The sequence below is a fragment of the Nylanderia fulva genome, unplaced genomic scaffold (assembly GCF_048542155.1).
Source record: "Nylanderia fulva isolate GAGA-0341 unplaced genomic scaffold, ASM4854215v1 Scaffold15, whole genome shotgun sequence".
NCBI lineage: Eukaryota > Metazoa > Arthropoda > Insecta > Hymenoptera > Formicidae > Nylanderia > Nylanderia fulva.
In genome coordinates, this window is record NW_028189730.1 from 3,500,845 (window position 1) to 3,524,031 (window position 23,187).

The 23,187-nt window shown below is 32.5% G+C and overlaps 1 protein-coding gene across 4 annotated transcripts in view; it reads left to right on the forward strand.

The window, feature by feature from the left end:
- The first annotated feature begins 57 nt into the window (after positions 1-57).
- The window catches only part of Syn1 (Syntrophin-like 1), a 343,519-nt gene continuing 320,389 nt past the window's right edge, over positions 58-23,187 (forward strand). The window contains exons 1-3 of one of the 4 annotated variants that reach the window (XM_029318791.2): positions 58-1,230; positions 1,468-2,217; positions 11,914-12,514. In XM_029318791.2, the coding sequence (XP_029174624.1) occupies positions 2,194-2,217; positions 11,914-12,514 (625 nt within the window). In that variant the 5' untranslated portion in view covers positions 58-1,230; positions 1,468-2,193. Of the gene's footprint in view, positions 2,218-11,913; positions 12,515-23,187 lie in introns of all 4 variants that reach the window. The other 3 variants (XM_029318792.2, XM_085480547.1, XM_029318793.2) reach the window with 3 other exon arrangements.

Genomic DNA, 23,187 nt, shown 5'->3' on the forward strand with positions numbered 1-23,187 from the left:
GTAAAAATTCAATATAATTAAAATGTATATTAAAAAAACTTATATACATATATTTTGAGATACTTAAACAAAATGTTTTAATATGGAAGATGACGAAAGCAACAAAGCTATATATCTATCGTAATTAAATATATACCGAGCGATTATTTTTTAATGCACCTAAATAAAATTTTTTATCTTTACCAATAACATTATCGATATTTCACGTTAATCTTCGATATATTAGATATCTATTTAATAGAAATTCTCTTAAAAAAATTACCTGTAAAACTGAAGTTTAACGCAAGCATTAAACGTTGAATTTTAGTTGGAAAGTAGATCCGGCCGAAGTCGCGGATGCATTTATGCATTATAAATCAAAATATAAAAATGCAAAAGAAACTGACGTCACCCGCGTCCGGCTGAAACGGGTCCTATCTGACATTCCCCGAAAAATACTTCCGGCGCGAGAGGAAAGCTCCTCCGATATATGCCGTTATAGGGTCGCGTGCGTCGATAAAGCAGAAACCGTCGTTTCGCGCGCCGACTATCGAACCGAACGGCTCGGAGAGCCCGTTCCTCTCGATTATATGACGTCATCGGATGGCGCGTTTCTCCCGTCGTTCGCCATCGCCACCTACGGCAGGTCGGCTGCGGCGGACGGAGCTGCGTTGAATTTCAGCAGTACGTTTGGTGCTGTCGCGGAGTGAGGTTAGGCGATATATATCGTCGTTCTACCCGCGGATTAGCGATATGCTCGCCCCTCGCGAAGCGTCGCGCGTCTTATTTTGCGCCGATCGTTCGACGAATCTCGACGGCATTCGAATTTCGAACGCGCATTTCTATAGGTTCCTCGCGGCGGCGTGAAGTTAGCGGTTTTTTTCGTGCGTTTCGTGGTGCGTGTCTGAAATTCCGATTCATCGTGTATGTACGTCGCTTCTCGCAAGACGTTCCAGTCGACTCGACTAATTAATCGTGTTAAAAAAAAAATAAATAAAATCGTCCGAGAAGTTATTGTGACTTCCAAAGATTGGTGATTATTTTGTTGGAGTAATATCGAGTACCATTTTTTTTTTGAGGAAAAATTGCGCAATTTTATCTACGTGTATCTCAATGTGCAATATACACATATTACGGTTGTTGCGGAGAGTAGATAGAGTTAATTAAACTTAGAATTGAGGATTTAAACGATTCTGATTCCATCGCATATGTAAATTGAGATATGCCAACTTGAAGATTTAAATATCTGAGGTTTCGAAACAAAATTATCAAGACTTCGGGAATGTTAGAAAAATTTAAAAGGTTTAAAGATTCAAAGAATTAAATAATAGAAACGAAAGAGTAGAAAATTCAAATACATAGATTTAGAATTAAATTATTTAAAATCTTGAAGAGAGAGAGAGAAGACATTTAAAATTTCGACAAATTGGCAATCTTAGTATTTCAATATATCCAAAGAGTAAATTTCCCAATTGTCTAAAATTCTAGGGTTCGAGGCATTTTAAAGTTGTGCGGCGAGATAATTAGGCCAAATCACGGATTTAATGACCTGGAAAGTTGAACACTTCAACTTTTATCTTCGAATTCGCAACACCGAAGATTTATTTATCGCGGAGCAGTTAATCAAAAGTGGAACCACCGTTTCACTGGTTCCCCATCATTCCCGTAAGAGAAACCCAATAATCTCGTGAGCGAAAGTGAACTATCGGATCGGAGCAAAACCGGGTCTTCGCGAATTGTAGGTGTTGGTTCGGTGACAACGAACCGGGTTTACACATTCGGGATACTCGGAGTGCTTTTTCGGACCTGGATGTCTTGATCCCTGATGCGTAGCTCGACCCGGGGACACTTCTAGATCAGGCAATCACGTCGGTCTCTCTCGCTGAAAGACGGATAGGGCGATCACGGTCGGACTGATCGCTGAAGGAGCGATAAAACATGTCGAGGCTGCTGAAAGGAGAGCCGACAGGCGGTTATGTGATTGGCTCGTGCGCGGATCGAGGATCGTATTAGCCCGACTGGCAGTGACGCATGTCGTAAGCCACGTGAGATCGACGGAGAAACGACGCGGTGGACACCACGCAGGATTTACGAACAGAGAAAGAGAGAGAGAGAGAGAGTGTGAGAGTGAGAGTGAATAGACAGCCGCGATAGAACTAATACCAGAGCAAAACAGGCCAGGCGACGAGCCTTCCATTACCTACCGGAAGTCATATGCCCATACACGCGCGTAAAACGGTAAATCTATATATATGTATGTGTATATGTGCGTAGGTGCACGGTATTTTGTGTTTTATGCTGCAATTCGGAACTTCGTTTTGATATGGATTTTTAAATTAGTTTTGCAGATATACTTTAACATTTGAAATATTTAATGGGGCAGCCTACCTTGAAGCGTTAAAAATTTTTTTTTTTTTTTTTTTCAGATTTCTATTTATTTTTTTTGCACGAATGTGCACGCAGATTTTTATGATATATGTTTCTCGATAATTTCAACTTAAATGTGTGTATTTTAGGGGAAAATATTTTTATCAAAATTAATTTTTGAAAAAGAACACAATATGATTTATAAAGACTTGCTGTGAAATAAAATTATGGGTCATGTCGTGCACAATAATTCTTTCTTTCGAGTTTATAACAATATATCAAATATATATATCTATATATTTTTATTAAAAAATTTGATCTGCAAATTTGTATTCTAGAAGAAAATCTAATGATAAAATATTTTTTTAATGTCAAATTGTTTAGGTTTGCAAGCATTTTATTAATGTCCTCAAAAAGTGTGCAGAAACTCAATTGGTTTCGTTTCCGGGATATATCATACAAACTATAATTTAAAAAAATATATTGTTTACTGTAATATATATTTTGTAGAAAAAAATAAATTAAAGATTTTACATTTGATTTCGTTTAATTATAAATTTGTCGCAGTTATGCTTAATTGCCTATCTCCCAGGCTCCTAACAGTAGATCTTTCATTCCCTCGTGAAACTCGTGTTGAATTGTTAACTTCTTTCAACGAGCTGATTTGAATCTTTAAGTAGATCAGAATGCAAGATGCTTAGAAAAAATCAATGCCGCATTGGCTCTTATGCTCGGAGCATAATTTATTTTTTTATGGGATAGTTATTTTTGGTGCCTATACATATTTTGGGCGTTAAATAAACTAAAAAATTGCTGTTTTATGGATATGAGACACTTTGAATATTGCATATCTATTTTGGGATTGATACTAAATTATTCTTGAAATTGTTCGTCATGACTTGATTTGAGATTATAAATTAAACATAAAATGGAAATTTTTCAATAATACGTTCCAAATAACATCGGACTGATAAATGAGTGAGTGCTGAGATATATTTGTGATAGGAAAGATTATTTTTCTTTCATTAACCATTTCTCTGTTCCGAGTAATTTTTTATGTATTATTATTAGAGTTGCAACGAATATTGGTCTACTATTCGGCAAAATACCAAATAGTTTTAAATGTAAAACTGGAAGAGAATAACATATATTTTTCGAATGGATCCAATTTATTCAATTGAATTTTACTTTGTAAAATGAGTCAATAAATTCCAAATTGTTCTACATGTCGCGGTTTCGATATTTTCGAATTTTTTGATAATATTAAATTTCTGGGATATACAGGATGTATCTATAAATAAGTGCAAACAATTTTAGGAAACGATTCTTTGTCGAAAATTAAGAGGGATTTCTTATAAAAACACATACTTTTATATCCCTCTCTGAGGAGTTACACTTTTCGAAAAACTGAAAAAAATCCATATACTTTTATATGGAATAACTTGATTAAGCTGGAAAAATTACTTAATTATCACTGGTAATTTTTTCCCCTATTTTTTAAAGCGAAAATACATATTAATGTAAACATATATGTAAAATATAAGGTAAAATTACTATTTTTATGCACAAATTATTTACAATTTTACTTTATTATAGAACTTTATTTCATAAGCATCCTTTATTTTATCCATGTAATTTATAAAATTATTTTATAGCATTTATACATTTTGTATGAGCAATACCATGTTGTTTAGTGGAATATTTTAAATCTTGAAAATATACAAATTACGTATAATCTGTAATCTTCCATGGGTAGCAATATTGGTTTTTTTTTCTTTTCGACCCAGCATAATTATGCAATTTTACACAATTCTTTTTTTCAGTGTACCATATATATTCGTTGCATCTCTAATTATTATACACAAAATTTCGATATAAATAGGTAATGATGCGCGACATATCTAGATATGTGAATTTGAGCAAAAACGGATTGAAAATGGTCAATCATTCGTGAAACATGACGGATCCAGTGCGAGTTACGTATAGCTGACATATGCAGGATAAAGAGGATCAGAGAGAGAGAAGAGAGGAAATGATATGCTGGAGCGCGGAAAAGCATGGGGCGAATCATTCGCGCGGCTATAAATATGCCACTGGATAGACGCAGATTGTACCGGATGGCGTAATTGAATTAGAAGCTAGACGAGAGCAGCCGGCTCTCTTCATTCTTTCGGTATATCGGATCGAATACCAAGAGAGGAACAATGCGCGGCGAAAAAGCTGCAAAAATTTAGAGGGAACTCACGTAATAAAATTTGAAAAAAAAAGTTATGCTTGTGATTTTTAAAAATCACGTTTTGGCCACGAATTAAAAAAAAAAAAAAAAAAAATAGCAAGTATTTAATCTTTCCGGAAACAACGCGCACGCAACACACATTTATATGTTTGCCACGTTTTTTTTTTTAATGTATATATACTTGCCGTTCTCATATCGTATAATACTCAAAAAATAAAACCCGAAATTCGTTCTTTGTAAATATTTTTTTTCAACAATATCGCACTTCGCTATAAATATGTTGTTGATTTACAATCTTCGCGATTAATCTTTTCACGTGTTATTTTTTTACTACATTAATTATTTTTTCATTAAACATATGTGTGTGTGAAATGTACGTCAAAAGTGGTATCTGACAAGTGAATAAAATTTACATAAACATGAGGTCTGGAAATACTTCCTTTTCGACTCGCATTGTTGGGACTATATTAGCTGCTATGAGAATCGAATAGGCAGCAACGATAACAATACTGAAATATTTGTTTAAGCGTTTCTGTAGGCTTTTTCAAGCTTTTTATTTTAAGAGAATACTAAAGAAATGAATAGTTCTACGATTATAAATACATCGCTCAAGAGAAGAGTGTATTTTTGGTAGATGTATGTTTTATTTTTACAATAAACGTATGTGTTTTCTTCCCACCCAGTGATGTAAAAAAAAATTGAATTATCTTAGTCAGATGCATCAGATATCTGTTAATGATTTTATATACTTTGCGATTTTTTGGGGGAAGCAGAATGTAATAAAAAAATGAATACAATTTAAAAATTATTATATTTTCTTAGATTTATATCGGTCGATTTTGACCGATATTGTCTTTGCATTGTAGGATGAAAAAACTGGAAAGAACTCCGAAATGTTTACACGAACTTTCCTCTTTTTTTCTTCATACATTACCCTCTTTTCCAAAGTTACGTTGTATATTTTAGCGGCGCGTTATAAAGTTTTAATAAAACCGCCCGCGAATATTCTAAGAAGATTCAGGGATTATTTTTGAGAAATAAAATTCAGCTCCGTACAAAATGAAGGTACATACGTGGCAGCATGTATACGGCACTGTCAAGCCCCCTTGCAAAAACCAATAACCTCAGCGTACGTCGGGCACTAGTAGTTTATGACCACCGAGTGCGCGTGCAAGAGAACAAGGGAGAGGAAAAAATAGGACGTGGATTGGTATAGGTAACTGAAAGTACGAGTGAGAGAAATGAGGGGACACAAGGGAATGTGTCGTTGTTTGGAAAACCTTGGCGGGGACAACACTTAACCCTCGAACTTGTTTCCTGTGTGGACCGATTTTGCGGCCGCCACGTGATCGAAATCACGTTAGGAGAGACCGATAACAATTTACAAAAATGAGTTTGAAATCCTTTAAGGGGATGCTGCCGTTGATCTGTTTTACCGATTTTAAGTTAGGTTAGGTTCACTTTTTATTGAATATGCAGATTGAAAAATCCTCGACAATGTAAGTGTTGATAATAGTTTTGTTACTTTTATATTATTCTTTCATGTCATCTTTATTGAGAGCACCATATTTTGTGCACAAATAAACTGCAGAACTTTTGTATTAAATAACTATTGTTATGAGCTGATGCAAGAGGCCGATAAAAAACTGTAATTTTTTAACTTTTATTGTTTTTTATACGAAATTACAGCACTCTCCGTTCATTATTATCAGTACTTAAATTGTGGAGAAGGAGTTTTCAATCTGTATAGTCAATAAAAAGAAAAGCACTTGAACTCAAAATCGGTAAAACAGACATGGTCAGCATCCCTTTAAGTCCGAGACTCAGATTTCGGATTTAGAAATGCTGCCGCCATATTTCTGGCGATTTTGAAAGGTACAGAGCGGGATTTTTAAATATTCACAACTTTATTTGGGATTGATTAATTGGACGGGCGCGATAAAAAATTTAAATTATAGATTGATGTGTTTTAAAAATAATCTAAAGTGAACGTATCAAATATGGCATGTCAGGCACTAAAGGGTAAATTAAAAAAGAATGTTAGCTGTAGGCTTTGAAGCTTTTATATTTATATCTCATATCCTTTAAGAGGATCTTAAACGTCCTTGAGAAGGCTTATTGGCTATACAAATTGTTTTTTATCTGAAATTAGACCAGGACGGATTTAGCATTGGATAAAGGAATATAAGTGAATATTCCTTTATCCAATGCTAAATCCGCTCTGGTCTTATTTTGTAGGTACAAACTGCCAATAAAAAGAATAAATAGATTTATAGTTTATCTAATCTCATATTTTGTCGATAAAACAGGACAAAAACAACAGACTTCTTAAGGACGTTTAGGATTTCCTTAAGTTCCTCTGCATTTTAATCAATTTTCTTTTGCATCGCAAAAATTGTTAAGATTCCTTTGATCAGCAAATTCTGTCGGATAAGTCAATTTGTAACATACACATTTTTGAAAAATTTTTGTTAAGGGCAGGGATTTAACTAAAGTGTTAAAAAAATTTTGCAAATTTGAAAATTCTGATTTTGTTGAAACTTTACATACGTACAGGGGGGATTATAGATGCATAGATGAAATTTTCAATCGCAAAAAACGATTCTGAAGGGTAAAATCATCTCCCATATGCAGAGCAGCTTTTTACTTTTTTGATATATTGAAAAACGTTTGAGGTATCAAAAACTGTTTCATACACAAAAGTTTTTATGATAAAAGTATCTCTATTTATTCATATTAATAAAATTTTGAAAACAAATTTTAAATATTTCAGAAGAAAATTATTTTTTTCATATGCTGAAAAACAACAGAAAATTTCTAAACTCATCCATTTATTCCCTCTTTCATGTGTGTAAAAAATTTTATTAAAATTATAATTTTTGAATTGTTATTTTTTATATATGTGATTTCGAATTCGGCTTCTATTTTTAAGCAAATAATTTGGACAACTGACAGACTTACGCATTTTTGCACTTCATTTTTCGGTTTGCGGCTTATTTCCGCACGTGCGTAATGTATTTCCCGATTATTCCGACATCCAATCGAAATTTTCCAACTCTTCCATCTAGCTCTATCTCTTTTCTCTCTCTGTGCTATCCTTTGCCGCATGCAGTTGGACATGCAGTTCGGTGCATTCACTTCGTACACGTGTACCCGCTAAAACAACCGCGCGAATGCGGACGTCTGTTTCCGTATTTTAATACTTGGCGCGGATCAATTTAGTTAAAATGATGGTGCCGCGCGACACTTTTTATATTTTTATTCACGCTGCCGAAAGCCTATTTATACGTGATATTCCGCCTAATATTTTATTAATGGTTTTTTTGAATGGATTAAATTTATACAATTGAATTTTACTTTGTAAAATGAGTCGATTAATTCCAAATTGTTCCATATGTCGCGGTTTTAATATTTTTGGATTTTTTCATAATATTAAACTCTTTGGATATACAGGGTGTATCTAAATAAGCGAACAATTTTAGATAATTCTTTGTCGAAAATTAAGAGGGGTTTCTTATATAAGCATCCATGTATTTTTATATGAAAATTAAAATTTGATAAAAACTGAAAAAATTACATAATTATCACTGCAATTTTTTTCCATATTTTTTAAAATAAAAATATGTATTAATGTAAAAATGTAGATAAAATTACTATTTTATGCAACAATTACTTGTATTTTAAATTTAGTATTTTCACTTTATTAGCACTTTTTTTTATACCATTTATCTATTTTATTTCTAACATTATTTTACAGCATTTATACATTTTCTATGTGTAATTCCATGTTTAGTGGAATATTTTTAATCTTGAAAATATAAGAGAATAAATTTCATATAAAATTACATATAATCTGTAATCTTCCATATAAATAGCATGATTATGCTGGATCGAAAAAAAACCCAGCATAATTTCACACAAATATCTTTTTCAGTGAAGAGGGAGGTAAAAATTAAGTTTTTATTTTTTACTCAAATTTCAGACTAATTAAAAAAATTAAATGGAAAATATCCACCATATTTCATTTTCTGAAATTTGAGAAAAAAAATTTATAAGAGTATATGTTTATATAGGAAACCCTCCTTCATTTTCGACAAAGAATCATCTAAAATTTTTGCACTTATTTAGATACAGCTTGTGTATTTACAATTGTAAAAATTAGCTTAACAGTTTTTGAATTTTCTTGAATTTTATAATTTTCTTTAAATCAACGTTATTTCTATAAAGAAACGTTATTATCGAATATGATTATCAGATGCACATTTTGGTTGAAACTGACTATTCTATACTCGCTTCTCTTTCCTGGCTACGATCTATCAATGCTTGTCCGCTGCTATTTCGTTGGACCCATTTAACACAGAATCCGGCAATTTCTACGGAGAATCTATTCCGGTATCATTTTGCCCGATAGCCTCGATATGAAATCCTCGCGCTGCGAGGTCGGAGCCGGAATCAATTCATTTCTGTGTCCTTGCGTAAAAGGATCACTTGCGGGCCGAAGCGAGTTTATCGCGCCGAGGGCATCGCGAGACTATAACGACTTAAATTTATATCCGCGTGCGAACTGCCGCAGCTCGTCCGTTCGCTTGTTCGAAACGTTAATATACTTGTTGATTCGCGATAACGACCGTCTCTCGCGCCTAGATGTGTGTTTTCGCATTTTTATCTGGGAATTAAATAATTAAACGCGATCCGATTAGATTTAATCCTTAATTTGTTTCATCAAATACTTGAACGTAATATCGATACAGCATTATACGTATATATTTTTTTTCTATATAATATATATATTTTTTCCATATATTTTTCTTTCATGTTATATATATTTTTCTATATAATATATAGAATTAATATATTAATATATATATATATATATATATATATATATATATAATACGTAGAATTATTTCTATATATATATAATATATATTTTATATTTTTATATAGAAAATATAAATTATATAGAATATACAAAAATATATATTATAAAAAATAAAGATTACAAGGCTCTAAATAAAATCAGGAACACGTTGATCAGATCTCGGGAAAGATGATCTCGTGAGAATGACTGAGAAGAGATAGGGAATCGCGGATTTTCATTTGTAAGAGGCTTTGAATATAATATAAATTGGTCCATAGAAATAATTATCAAATTGTCCCAACTCCATATTGTAAATTTATGATCCTGGAAGGTGCCAGATGTTAATTGGGACATGGTATGTATGTAACACTACCGTGAGCTTGCACCTACACACAGTTATATCATCCATAAAGACATCTCTCGTGTATTTTCACGTAGGCGAAACGTGAAGGCAGAACTAGCGCAGGACTAATTCCCAGAGACAAACACTTTAATTATAACCTTGCCACGTACCTACGTGCCGTCATATCGTCACATTCATTAAACATGGCTGCTGTCGTTCGTCGTACCGTGCTGTTCCATTACTTTTGTGCAGTGGAACTCTATTCAGGAAGCTGGGCGGACTTTTTGCAGAAATCTCATTTGCCAAAAGTGTCATTTTGTATACGTATAGTGTCGTCCAATATAAATCCTATTAAGGGGATGCTGATCAAGACTGTTTTACCGACTTTTAGTTCAAAGGCTTTTCTTTTTATTGGCTATACAGATTGAAAAATTCTTCTCCACAATTCAAGTATTGATAATAATGATCGAGGAGCGTTGTAATTTCGTATAAAAAAGCAATAAAAGTTAAAAAATTACAGTTTTTTATCGGCCTCTTGCATCAGCTCGTGATAATACTTATTTAATACAAAAGTTCTGCAGTTTATTTGTGCACAAAATATGGCGCTCCCAATAGAGATGACATGAAAGAATAATACAGAAATAATAAAAATATTATCAATACTTTTATTGTGGAGGATTTTTCAATCTGTATATTTAATAAAAAGTGAACCTAACCTAACTTAAAGTCGGTAAAACAGAACAATGTCCCCTTAAACTATCATTTTTCTGTCGGATTTCGAAATTAATCGAAGATTTAGCGCGACCGTAAAATCCAAACTACTTTCTTGTAAGTGGAAATAAAGATGGTTCTTGTGTGTGTCTTACAAGTTAGAAATTCGAAAGATTTTGGAATCTCTACCTGTTTCGCCAATTTCCGATCTTTATTCGCAAGCTAATGATCCAATTAATTAATTCCCCTCGCAAACTGTGATTTATGAAAAAAACTTTTGGAATTAATTAAAAGTATATACGAGATGTAGATTATAGTTGGACGGCTTTATCGCAAAAGCGCATGCAATTTTCTTCTAATTATTTGCCTTCCGCTGCGCCCATACGCTATTTCGCGCGTGCAATAGTAACGCCATTGTTGCGGTGCGATACTGGATTGATGGTAATAATGGTGCAGGAGGAAAACAAAGAGAACTCGGCCACGTCACTGCCGACCGCTATCAATTATTTTCAAATTACGAATTTCGCCGGGATATATAGTGATACAATTGATTTATTCTCGTCGTCGAGTACCGGCGCCATTTATTTCGCGATGCACTATACATTCATTTTTTGTCATTTTTCCCAAATCTCGCTCCGGAAATTGAATGACGGATATAAGAGAAATCAAAATCACAACATTTACCATTTACTCACTCTCTTCTCCCGTGAAAGCATATCCAGGAGGATTTTTACACATATAAAGCTTATTTATTTTCGATTGCTTTTAACTCGAGAAAAGTTTACGTAAACACATTTATTTTTTCATTTTTATATTCCCTTTATGATTGTAAAAAGTTTGTAAAATATTAATTAATATTGATAGAAAGAATTTTTTCACAGAGAGAATTTTCTCTTTTAGAATTTACCCTGAAAATCATGGTAATAATTATGGGACAATAAAAAATATTAATATTTATCACAATAAGATACAGAATATGTTGGATTAATTTTACTACGTACAGATTAATATTTATTGTCATAAATATTAATTGAAAGAGCTCTTATAAAATTTTTCCAATATTGTTTCACGATTATCGTGATTTTCAGGATAAATTCTAAAAGAAAATTCTCTCTGTGTATTATTATAAATTTTCATTGCGTTATATCCATGGACCATTGATTATCATTGACCTAATCTACAAATATAATTTTCATTACCTTAACAGAGAAAAATGTATAAGAGTTTCTCTGAATAATATTTTTACCACAATAGAAGATATTAATATCTATCACAGTAAGATATAAAATACGTTCGATAAATTTCTTCCAAGACTATATAATATTCTCTCCCCATGTATATAAATAAAAATTGCATTATTAAGAAGGGAAAAGGAAAGGAGAAATTAATAAGCACGAAATTGTGGGTTTGTTACAGCGTACGGCTTGCGAAGAAATCGAAATGGTGGAGTTGTGCGGCAGCGGCCAGGCTTCATCGGCCATGGGGGTGATGGGGATCGGCTCGATGGTGTCCGCGGCGACCTCGTCATCCTCTTCGTCGACCACCACGACCACGGGGGCCTCGTCCTCGGCGTCGGGACGCGCCGGGGTCCTCGAGACCCAAGTGCGCGGTCAGTGGTATCGCGTATTCGTCTCTCTCGAGGACGATTATCTCAGTATCTCGCTCGACGAGAGCTGCGAGACCGGCAACAACACCCTGAACAACGGCAATATCAATAACAACAACGTGGACAGTCTGAACGACCCGGACGTGCCGGACTCGGTCGCCAATCAGAAGCGAATAGTCCGCGTGGTGAAGAGCGACAACAATGGCCTCGGGATCTCGATTAAGGGCGGGAAGGAGAACAAAATGCCTATCCTCATCTCGAAGATCTTCAAAGGCATGGCCGCGGACGCCACCGAGCAGCTTTACGTCGGCGACGCCATTTTGGCGGTGAACGGCGAGGATTTGCGCGAAGCCACGCACGACGAGGCGGTGAAGGCGCTCAAGAGAGCCGGCAAGGTCGTCGAACTGGAAGGTAAGTGCTTCCGCCCCATTGTTATCCTCGTTTCGATACACGGCCAACAAAATGTAATCCGGATCTCGTATACATATATCGATATACAAGGTGTACTAAACAAAGATATACGAAGCACGCTATCAGATGCAAGACAAGAAACTAAATCGAAAAGTCCTGAGCCATTTTTTAATCTGAGCTCTATTTTTGACGCTATAACTTGTTAAAGTTGACCAATTAGCGCGTGGCTACAATGGAAAAGTACGCCTACTAAGGCGGCGCTTACGCTGTTTTTCGTTGTAGCCGCGCGTTGATTGGTAAACTTTAATCATTTATAGCGTCGAAAATAGAGCTCGGATTAAAAAATGGCTCAGGACTTTTCGATTTAGTTTCTTGCCCTGCATCTGATGGCGTGCTTCGTATATCTTTGTTTAGTTACACCCTGTATATTGGAAAATGTGTACGAAAGACACTAATTTCGCTTGTAGGATAACTCTTCGCAGGGAAGTTTTAAGGATCCCTGTTTCTCAGAAGATAAATGTACTAAATGACACGCAAAACGTACTCTGACGTATGCAATATTAAATTCCGCGTCTTTATTTGCACTCTATTTTGCGCCGTTTGTCATCCCTCGCGTACCGGAAAAAGGTTCGAGAGAAAGAGAACTATATATCGAGAGAAGGAAGGGTGTTATACACTCTCTTGTGAACGCTATTCAAGGCTTTTAGCTGGATTGGTGCATCGAATGTGTGCAGCCGGCTAGAAAAAGTCGACTATACTTCTTTTTTTTATATTCGGTACAAGGGTCACTGTTCCATGTCCTTTGCGCCGGAAATCAAGAAGTCTGCAAGATGCATCGAGAAAATTGTAGTTTTAAGACTATATATACTGCAAAAGGACTATGATATCAGATGGGATTGAGAGTGCAGTGTATTTCCTCGCTAATGGAAGTATCACAAAAAAATACACCATCCTTTTCACACTTTGTACTTTATTGTTTATTACGTCGATTTGCGATCTGTGTTCTTAATCACTGAAAAAAGATGGACAAAAAGCGTCATGAAGTTTATAAACAGATATACCGTTTGTCACTTTACGCGCTTTTTTCCTCTACGCTTTTTCGCTGTATATATTATCGCTTTATCGTCCTCGTCTGCGAGAGGGTATCGTTAGTGGTGTTTTTTTTTTCAATTCTGGTGCGAGATCACGCGCTTTTCTGCATTTAACGTATATTAGGATGAACAATCGGCGAGTTGCGTCATCGCGTGTCCCGGGGCTCTTCGGAAAGGCGATCATCGTCGTACTTTGCCCTTGCAATTGCACGCGCATCGTTATTTTCTCGCGTCTGAAAAGTTAGAAAACGCCGCGACGATTGTTACCGGGCTATTTTCAATTCAATCCCTCTCTTTCTTCTCGACCTTGCGCGAAAAGGACGCGACAAAAGGAATTCCACCTCGGGACGCAATAGGGTGTGCTGATGGTGGCGTATATATATGTATGTATGTAGATGTACGCACCCCGATCGAAAGAACCATTTACCTTGGTGCAGCAAATAACGAAGTGCTTTCAATCTCGCGCTGAATCTTGAATCGCTTCTATGAAGAGGCACTTTTCGCTCCCCCGATTTTATGCGCGGAGTGTTTAATGAGAAATACTTGGGATGTTCTGTGGAACTTATTTGTGCTGCAAAAGCTTATTAAAGATTGGCGAAAAGGCTCGATATTGTTATAGCGAGCTAATTAATAAGCAACATTTTAGTTTTAATACTTATCAGAAAAATATCCTGAGAAATTCTGGAAAATCAGGAAAGATTTTAAGCGAGAAATGTTACAGAGTGATCATTTTTTTTTCAACATGTATATATATAAATTATTGAGCGTGTGCTGAAAAATTGTTTTAACTTCGCAATTCTGTTGACTGAATTAAATAATAAAGAAGGAAAGTTTTCATAAAAATGGATACAGCACTGGAAAACTTTGACCGAATTATTATTAAAATAGAATCGACTTTAAATTGAATTTCAAAAGGATCCACAAACGAAATTTGTCTATTAGATTATTTAGTAGACATTCTATTTCCACGCGAATTATCACTAAAAATATCGGCTATTCAAAGATTAAAAAAAAGTGTGCGTTTATTGTATATATTTGTAATAACGATGCACAAAGCAAACATGTTAATAATTTTAATCGATTAAATACGATTATTTAATATACAAGTATGATTCATTTTCATGTGAATTGTCATAAAAAATATCGGTTATTTAAGGATTGAAAAAATGTGCGTTCTGTATATTTTTAATAACGATGGCAATGCAAATAGGTTAATAATTTCAATCTGTTGAATATACTATTACAGGATGATTAATTTCTACGCAAATTATCACTAAAAATTTCGATAATACAAGGATTAAAAAAATATGCATCTTCCTGTATATTCACACTGAAAAAAATTTAACTTGACTAAACCTTTTAACGAAATATTATCTTGTTAAAATATTTAAATTAAATATATAACATAAATCTGAAACGTATATATTTGATATGTCAATTAACAAAATAGTAATTTAGTTGAAAGGTTCAGTTGAGTTAACAAATTTTTTTTCAGTGTATAAAAATGACAGACAATGCAAATATGTTAATATATAATTTTAATCGATAAAATATGATTATTAATTGTTTATTAAACAAAAAAAATATTTTAACAATTCTGAAGATTTGATTGTCAATTAAAATGGGATTTTTCTGACTTGTATTTTTATTTTTTACCCTTTTACAATTTTTCCAAAGTTTACTCCGAAGTTGTATCGAAAGCAATTATTGCAAAAAAATTAAAACCTTGAAAATTATAACATTGAATTTTTGCATAATACACACGCAGGATGATATATTAATTTTACTAGCATCTGAATTATTTATTAAACGAAAAAATAATATTAAAAAATTCTAAAAACTTGTAGTATACAGGATGACTCGTTTTCACGCAAATACCACCGAAAATTTCGATTATTCAAGAATGAAAAAAAAACTGTACATTTAGTAATGCAAATTTTCTGTTAATAATTTCAATTCGGTCGAACAACCAATTTGTCTAATTCAAGTAGCAGTTAAGTAGGAGATTAGGTCGCGCGATTACGCGAAATTCGTAGGTAGGCGCGAAAGTCACGATGATGCTCTCGCCGATAGGATCCTCAAATATAGCGAGTGCCCGACTTTGCGTGACTTTTCCGCAACGGTTATCTATTTGCCGCTCGATAATCTTTGTGTCGGATCTGAGGAAATTCTGTCTGTGAGATATCGCGTGTCCTTGATTATGGATCACCGCGAACGAGTCGTTTAAGCGAGGGTGTGTCGTGTGGCCGGGTGTAATCGTTCTGCATACATATATGAAAGGATATTACGTGCGGCAGAACTGCGTACGAGACGAAAAATATATATCTATGCATCTATATTTTACGTATAGATTGCTATAATAGCCACTTTTTTCTCTCGTTCGTGACGTCCTTGTTTTAAAACATTAAATAATGGCGCGTACGTGTCAGAGCCGGAAGTACTGACGTTTTCGCATTCCCGATTAAATCTACGCACGCAAGATTTCGATATGGACACATGGGAGAGACAGATCTTCGTTTTATTTTTTTTTCTCTTTTTTTTCAATAATTGCTTTTGATACAACTTCGGGGTAAACTTTGGGAAAATTGTAAAAAGGTAGAAAATATATACACAATAAATAGAAAATAAATACAAGACATAGAAAAAATTCCATTTTAAATGACAGTTAAATTTTTAGATTTTTTTATTACTACTTTTTTGTTTAATAAATAATTTAGGTGCTAATAAAATTAATATATTATCCTGTGTGTATTATACAAAAATTTAATGGTATAATTTTTTATACAACTTTGGGGTAAACTTTGGAAAAATTGTAAAAAGGATAGAAAATAAAGATACAAGATAGAAAAAATCCCATTTTAACTGACAGTCAAATCTTCAGAATTTTGAAAATATTTTTTTCGTTTAATAAATAATGAATAAAATCGATGTATCATCTTGCGCGTATATTTGTGCAAAAATTCAATATTATAATTTTCGAGAGAGTTAAAATGTCATTAGAATTGTAATCTTGACATGTGAGAGACACGAAAAGAGAGAAAGAGAGTTAAAGGTTGAGAGGGCGAGAGAAAGAGGAGGGAGAGAAAGGATGAGCAGATTGCTTGGCGTGTTGAACGAAAGGAATTCCAGTTTGTAAGATTTAAGATGCAATTTCCTTGACGACGTCGCACGTCATTCGTTACGCAGTATTCTTCAGGGAACAATGCTAGCCGAAAATTACGCATTCCAATTACTAAAACGCGTCAAATCGAGGAAGTTACCCGACGACTTTTTGAGGTTAAATTCAATCCTAATCCAAATTATAGCAAAGCGCCCCGCAGCGTTACGTGCACTTTTTATTTAAAAATAAAATATTCGGGGCTTAAAAATTCAACGCGAGTAGAACATTATTAATTAATTTTTTTAATAATATTAAGATAATGTATTAGATGTAAATTTGCGACCACCATTAGTGGCGTGAACTATCATAAATGGCCGTCGCGAATTTACATTTAACACATTACTTTATTATTATTAAAAAAATTAATTAATAATGTTTCAGTGATCACATGAGATTTTGATGTCAAGGCACTTATTTGTAGACATAAGGAATATAAATCTATTCTTTCTTGACTTTTCATAGTTACACCGCACATAATAATCATGCCGGAATTTATAACATTCTTCGATCATATTCCTTGATGAAAGCATAGCTTTTGTATAATCACAGAGTGTGTCTAACTGCAACAACAACATCTTTAGCATTAAAAAAATTAATTTTTACACTTAAAACTGTTGTTGTATATTTGCAACGGCCATGTTTGTTTTGCTTCAGTAGCGCCTCTCTTACCGCGATGGACGTTTCTTTCACTAATTATATAAAATATTTTATCAAGGAATATAGAAGTATAAAAAATGAAATCACAGAGAGTCTGTCTAACCGCAATGACATCTTCATCATTAAAAAAATTAATTTTTACACTTAAAACTGTTGTACATTCGCAACGGCCATATTTGTTTTGCTTCAGTAGCGCCTCTCTTACCGCGGTGAACATTTTTTTCACCAATTATATAAAATATTCAATCAAGGGATATAGAAATATAAAAAATGAAATCTGTGATATATAAAAATTCAAGATATACAAAAAGTATCGATACTCGATGAAAAGATTGCGTAAAAAGTACCCAGAAAAGAGGACGAGTCTCTTGAATAAATAAAAATAGTGAGCATATTTATTCTGTTCAATTTATATAGCATCCTGTCTTTTATTACCGCTCTCTTTCTTTCTCTCTTTTTCCTTTCTGTACAATATTGGAAAACATTTAAATATTTTAAAAAAATTACATATAGAATAAAATATTTATATTGAATAAATATCGATATTTTTTTTGGACTCTATATCTTTACGCGCGCGTGTGTGTGTGTGTGTGTGTCCCACACACAAATTATACAATAAAATCCTAAAAATGGACAAAGATTCTAACTGCACAACACGTTGATTAGTAAATAATTATTCATTGCTGGGAACTAATTAGCAACGGATATAAATTAGAGAGTGTCCGTTTTATACAGGGCTAATAATTAGCTCCCCCGCTTCGTCATTAATTGCACAATAAACAAACGGCGACGATTCGCGCAACAACAAACCGGAGAGTATTCCATTGTAGCTGTCGAAAAAGTGATTATAGAACGATTATGTAATGACAGTATGCTCGCAAATGTTTGAAACTTTGATAGCGCGCCCGCCATGCGAAGTTAATACGGTTATATATACATATATATGTATGTTGATGGCACAAACGATGCTCGTTACGTAGTTATGATAATTCGGCCATTAGCCTGAAAATTGCACCCTACATTCGTTATTGAGCATCGCAGCGAAATCGTGTGTGAAAAAATTTCCCGGGCTCAAATTTTCCGACGCAGTCGAATTTTCCAATTGTTTGCCGAGCTTCATTTAAGTTTGAATTTTAAGTGATTTGATGTGTACATATATTATTCGTGATATATTCACTTTGTTTATTTCTACGCGAGTGCTTTAGAAATTTAGAGAAATTATTCTCTTATTTACATATTTGACAAAATAGGCTCATTAATTTTAAATTACTGTAGATAAAGCTAATGCGAGCTTAAATATCGTTATGTGCGTATAAAATTCTTTTACTAAATAATTAAATTTCTGAAACGTTTTAATTGCTCATTTTTTCAGGTATTTTAATTTTTTTTATACTAATTGACGATAAATTGTGAGTACGAAAATGGGAATAATATAAATGATTAAAAATTGGCGTAATACAAAATAATATTGTGTCTTAATTTGAGTTATCAGTAATTTATAAATTTAATTATTTCATTTATTTTACAAAATGGGTTCTTAATTTAAAATTAATGATACTGCAGATAAGGCTAATGTGAACTTAAATATTGTGTACGTGTAAAATTCTTTTATTCAAATTATTAAATTCTCGAATATTTCCATTAATTGCTTTATGTTTTTATCTTAATTTTTTAACATTAATTTTCAACATTAATTTTCAACTTAATTTTTTAGTCATATATACAGGGTATTTAAATAAGTGCGACAAATTTTAGGAGATCATTCTTTGTCGAAAATTAAAGGGAGTTTCTTATATTTTTATTTAAAAAATATATTAATAAATATCCTTTTTATTAGTGAAAAATTTTAATTTGAAATTTAGTCTGAAATTTAGGGAAAAAAATAAAAACTGAATACTCCTCAGGGAGGGATATAAAAGTCTATGTTTATATAAGAAACCCTCTTTAACTTTTGACAAAGAATAACTCTCCTAAAATTTTTCGCACTTACTTATTGTTAGATACACTTTGTATATTTTTTTACGTTGATTGGCGATAAATTATGAGTAATATAAATAATAAAAATGCCATGTAACCCAAAAAATGAAAATGAAAAACATTATTTTCGGAAAACTTATTTTCCGTCGAATGTTATTAATTTTAAAACTAATATCCAGTTTTTAAAAAAATTTTTTGCCAGTACGCTCGAGAGATGAGTGTTTCATTATTTTAATTTCTAATTTTATTTTAATAAATTATTTTATAAATAAATATTACATCCCATACAGCACAGATTATTGCAATTATATTGCAGCAACGTTGCAATGTTGCAAGTTGCAATGCAACATTATAAAGACATTGCAGAGATATAGGTGCACAAAATTCCAGCACACTTGTAGCAACATGACATTAATATTTCGGAAATATTGCATGTAATCCAAATTCTATAATATATATATTGTAATATATATACATATACCCAGCAAACACCAAGTTACAGCTATATAATTGTTGGTTGTAATTTCCTACTCAAAAATATAATACGTGTATTATAACAATTATATTGTTGAGTGGAAAATTACATCTAACAATTATATAACTGTAACTTGGTATTTGCTGGGTATAATACTGTAATAAAATAATTTTTTGGAATATTGTACAATAAAAGATGTTAACGATAATCAATAATTTTATTATCTTCCAAAAAGCGGACATTTTAACATTGCTGCAATTCAACAGCAATGATGTAGCAACATTTTGCAGTGAATTTGCAATATTGCAATATTGCGGTGAAAGATTGTTGTAATGTTTTTTCAATCTAACGGTGCTGTATGGGATATTATATTTTTATAAAATATATAATATAAAATTATAATATAATATAATATAAAATATAATATAATTTTACATATTATAATATTTTTATAAAATATATAATATAAATATATATATATATATATATAATATATAATAAATATATAATATAAATATAATATGTAAATAATTTTAATTTTATTTTAATTATTTCTGGCGATTCTTGATTGAAAAAAATTCTATCTCAATCTCAACAATCGTCGTAATTTACAGTAAAATGTTGAACGTCGGCTAAGATATTTTGAAGTAGGCACTTAGTGACTCTAACGCGGCGGAGAGTCGGGGATCTCCTCAAGGATGAAGCATTCCAAGGATGTCTGGCTCGCGTTTATACGATCCGGCGTATCTTATCGCGACCTTACCGCGACCTACCGCATCGGGAGAAAGAAAGAGAGTCCTTGCGAAACAGCTGCGACTTCCGTCGAAGCCGGATCAAAGGAGTCCTTTGGCGGAGCATCCTTTTCCGGGGTCTCGCGACTGCCGACGAGAAAATTACAGGCGGAAACCATAAGTAGAGGAAGGAAGGAAGGAAGAAAGCAAGTGAGAGAAGGAGAAAAGAGGAGCGTGCACGCGCCGTCGTTTCTCATGCGGATACATCGTAAATCATGACGAAGTACCGTAAAGGACGAAATGAAAGGCATGCGAGACACTGCGGAGCGATATATAAGACCTGAGAGAGAAACAGAGAGAGAGAGAGAGAGCTCATGCCTTATATCCGAGTCAGTATATCGTGTCAGTATAGTAAGTGTTGTACTCGAGCTGCTCTAAAGATGAACACACAAGCCGTGTCACACGGAAATTCCCTCTGTCTCTCACACCATTTTCACACTTATATATAATTCTTACGAGAACCCATCTACTATTTTCTCACCGTTGCGACTCGTCTCAGAATGCGGAAGAAAGAGTCATTAGTGCGCCTGATTATATATCTATGATTAAATTTGAGTCGCTCGAAATGTTGTATACTTGTTAGCTCAAATTTAACATTGCTTATAATATTACATATTATGTTTCTATAAATATTATTTATAAACATTTATTTATAAAACATTTAATTATATTATATATATTTTTTTTATAAATAATCATTACATATAATATAATATTTTTATAAAATATATAATATAAAAATATATAACGTAATAAATATATAATATAATATAAATATAATATGTAAATAATTTTAGAAAAAAATTTTGTTTTTGGAAAGTATTTTAATACCGAATACAAACTTAAAACCTAATTTAACCTCCTAAAATATATCAGAAGAAAAATTTGATGCCCAGCAACTACTAAAAAAAATTATTAAATTAATGAATATTTTTATTTCAACACTGCCTTATAAATCATTTATTTGAAACAAATAAATATTTATATTTTGAAAAGGATTTTCTTATGTCAAATAAATATTTTTTCACATCAAATCAATATATTAATATAGCTTCACATAAATGATTTATAAGGCAAGGTATGAAATAAAATATTTATTCAAATTCAATAAATTTTTTTAGTGTAGGTACATCGTACAAAAATATGTAATATTACATTAAAAAATATGTAAAATTACATAAATAATGGATGTAAAATTACATGATAAATAATGAAACGGTATACATCTTCGTTATATTTATCGTATAATTTTACTTATTATTTATGTAATTTTACATATTTTTATGTAATATATTACACATTTTTTTACAGTGTATCCATACATTACTGAAGGGTGAAGAATTATGCATCGACAAGAAGGTTAAAGTTTTAAAATGTTTTAAAATCAAAAGTACAAAAAATATGTAATATTACATAAAAAATATGTAAAATTACATAAATAACAGATGTAAAATTACATGATAAATAATGAAACGGTATACACCTTCGTTATATTTATCGTATAATTTTACTTATTATCTATGTAATTTTACATGGTTTTATGTAATATCCCAAGTATCAAGCTGACGTCATTAAATGTCAAAATGACGTCAGTTTGCTACCTGGGATATTACACATTTTTTTACAGTGTATCCATACATTGCTGAAGGATGAAGAATTATGCATCGACAGGAGGGTGAAAGTTTTAAAACAATCGAAAGTAGTTATATCGGATTGTGAAGAAACTAGCTTGTAAGTCTAATCCGATAGATAGAAAAAAGTTGCATTACATGAAAATCACATTGTGCTCGGCAATCAGGTCAACGTGACGACGGCTATCGATCTGCGAGTAAAGCGTGAATTGTTCGTATCGCAACGATAATTTACCGTTAGAGACGGCTATAATTGTAATATATAACGGGCCGATGTTCGACCCCCGGAAGATATCGCGTTTTTGTAATCGCCATTGTTGCGGCCGCACGTTCAACTATTACATGTAAAGTGGCTCAGCTGGTGTAACGATGGCGAAACTCGCATAAGGTAATTGCTGCATTGAATTAAGGCTTGACGTATAACCGGAATATTGAAATAGAGTACTTTTTCTTTTCGCGATAATAGTCGCTCGTGTAAAAAATAGATATATCTCTTGTTCCTCTTCTGTTCGAGAAACGCGAGAGAAATATTTACGATGCATGTATAAATTTTCTTAAAAAAATATGTAAAATTACATTACAGCACACTGTAAAAAAAATATGTAAAATTACATTAAAATATGTAAAATTACATAAATAATAAATGTAAAATTACATGATAAATAATAAAAAGATAAATATTTCTATTATTGTGTAATTTTACATTTATTATTTATGTAATTTTACATTAAAAAATATGTAAAATTACATTACAACACACTGTACAAAAAATATGTAAAATTACATTAAAATATGTAAAATTACATACATAATAAATGTAAAATTACATGATAAATAATAAAAAGATAAATATTTCTATTATTGTGTAATTTTACATTTATTATTTATGTA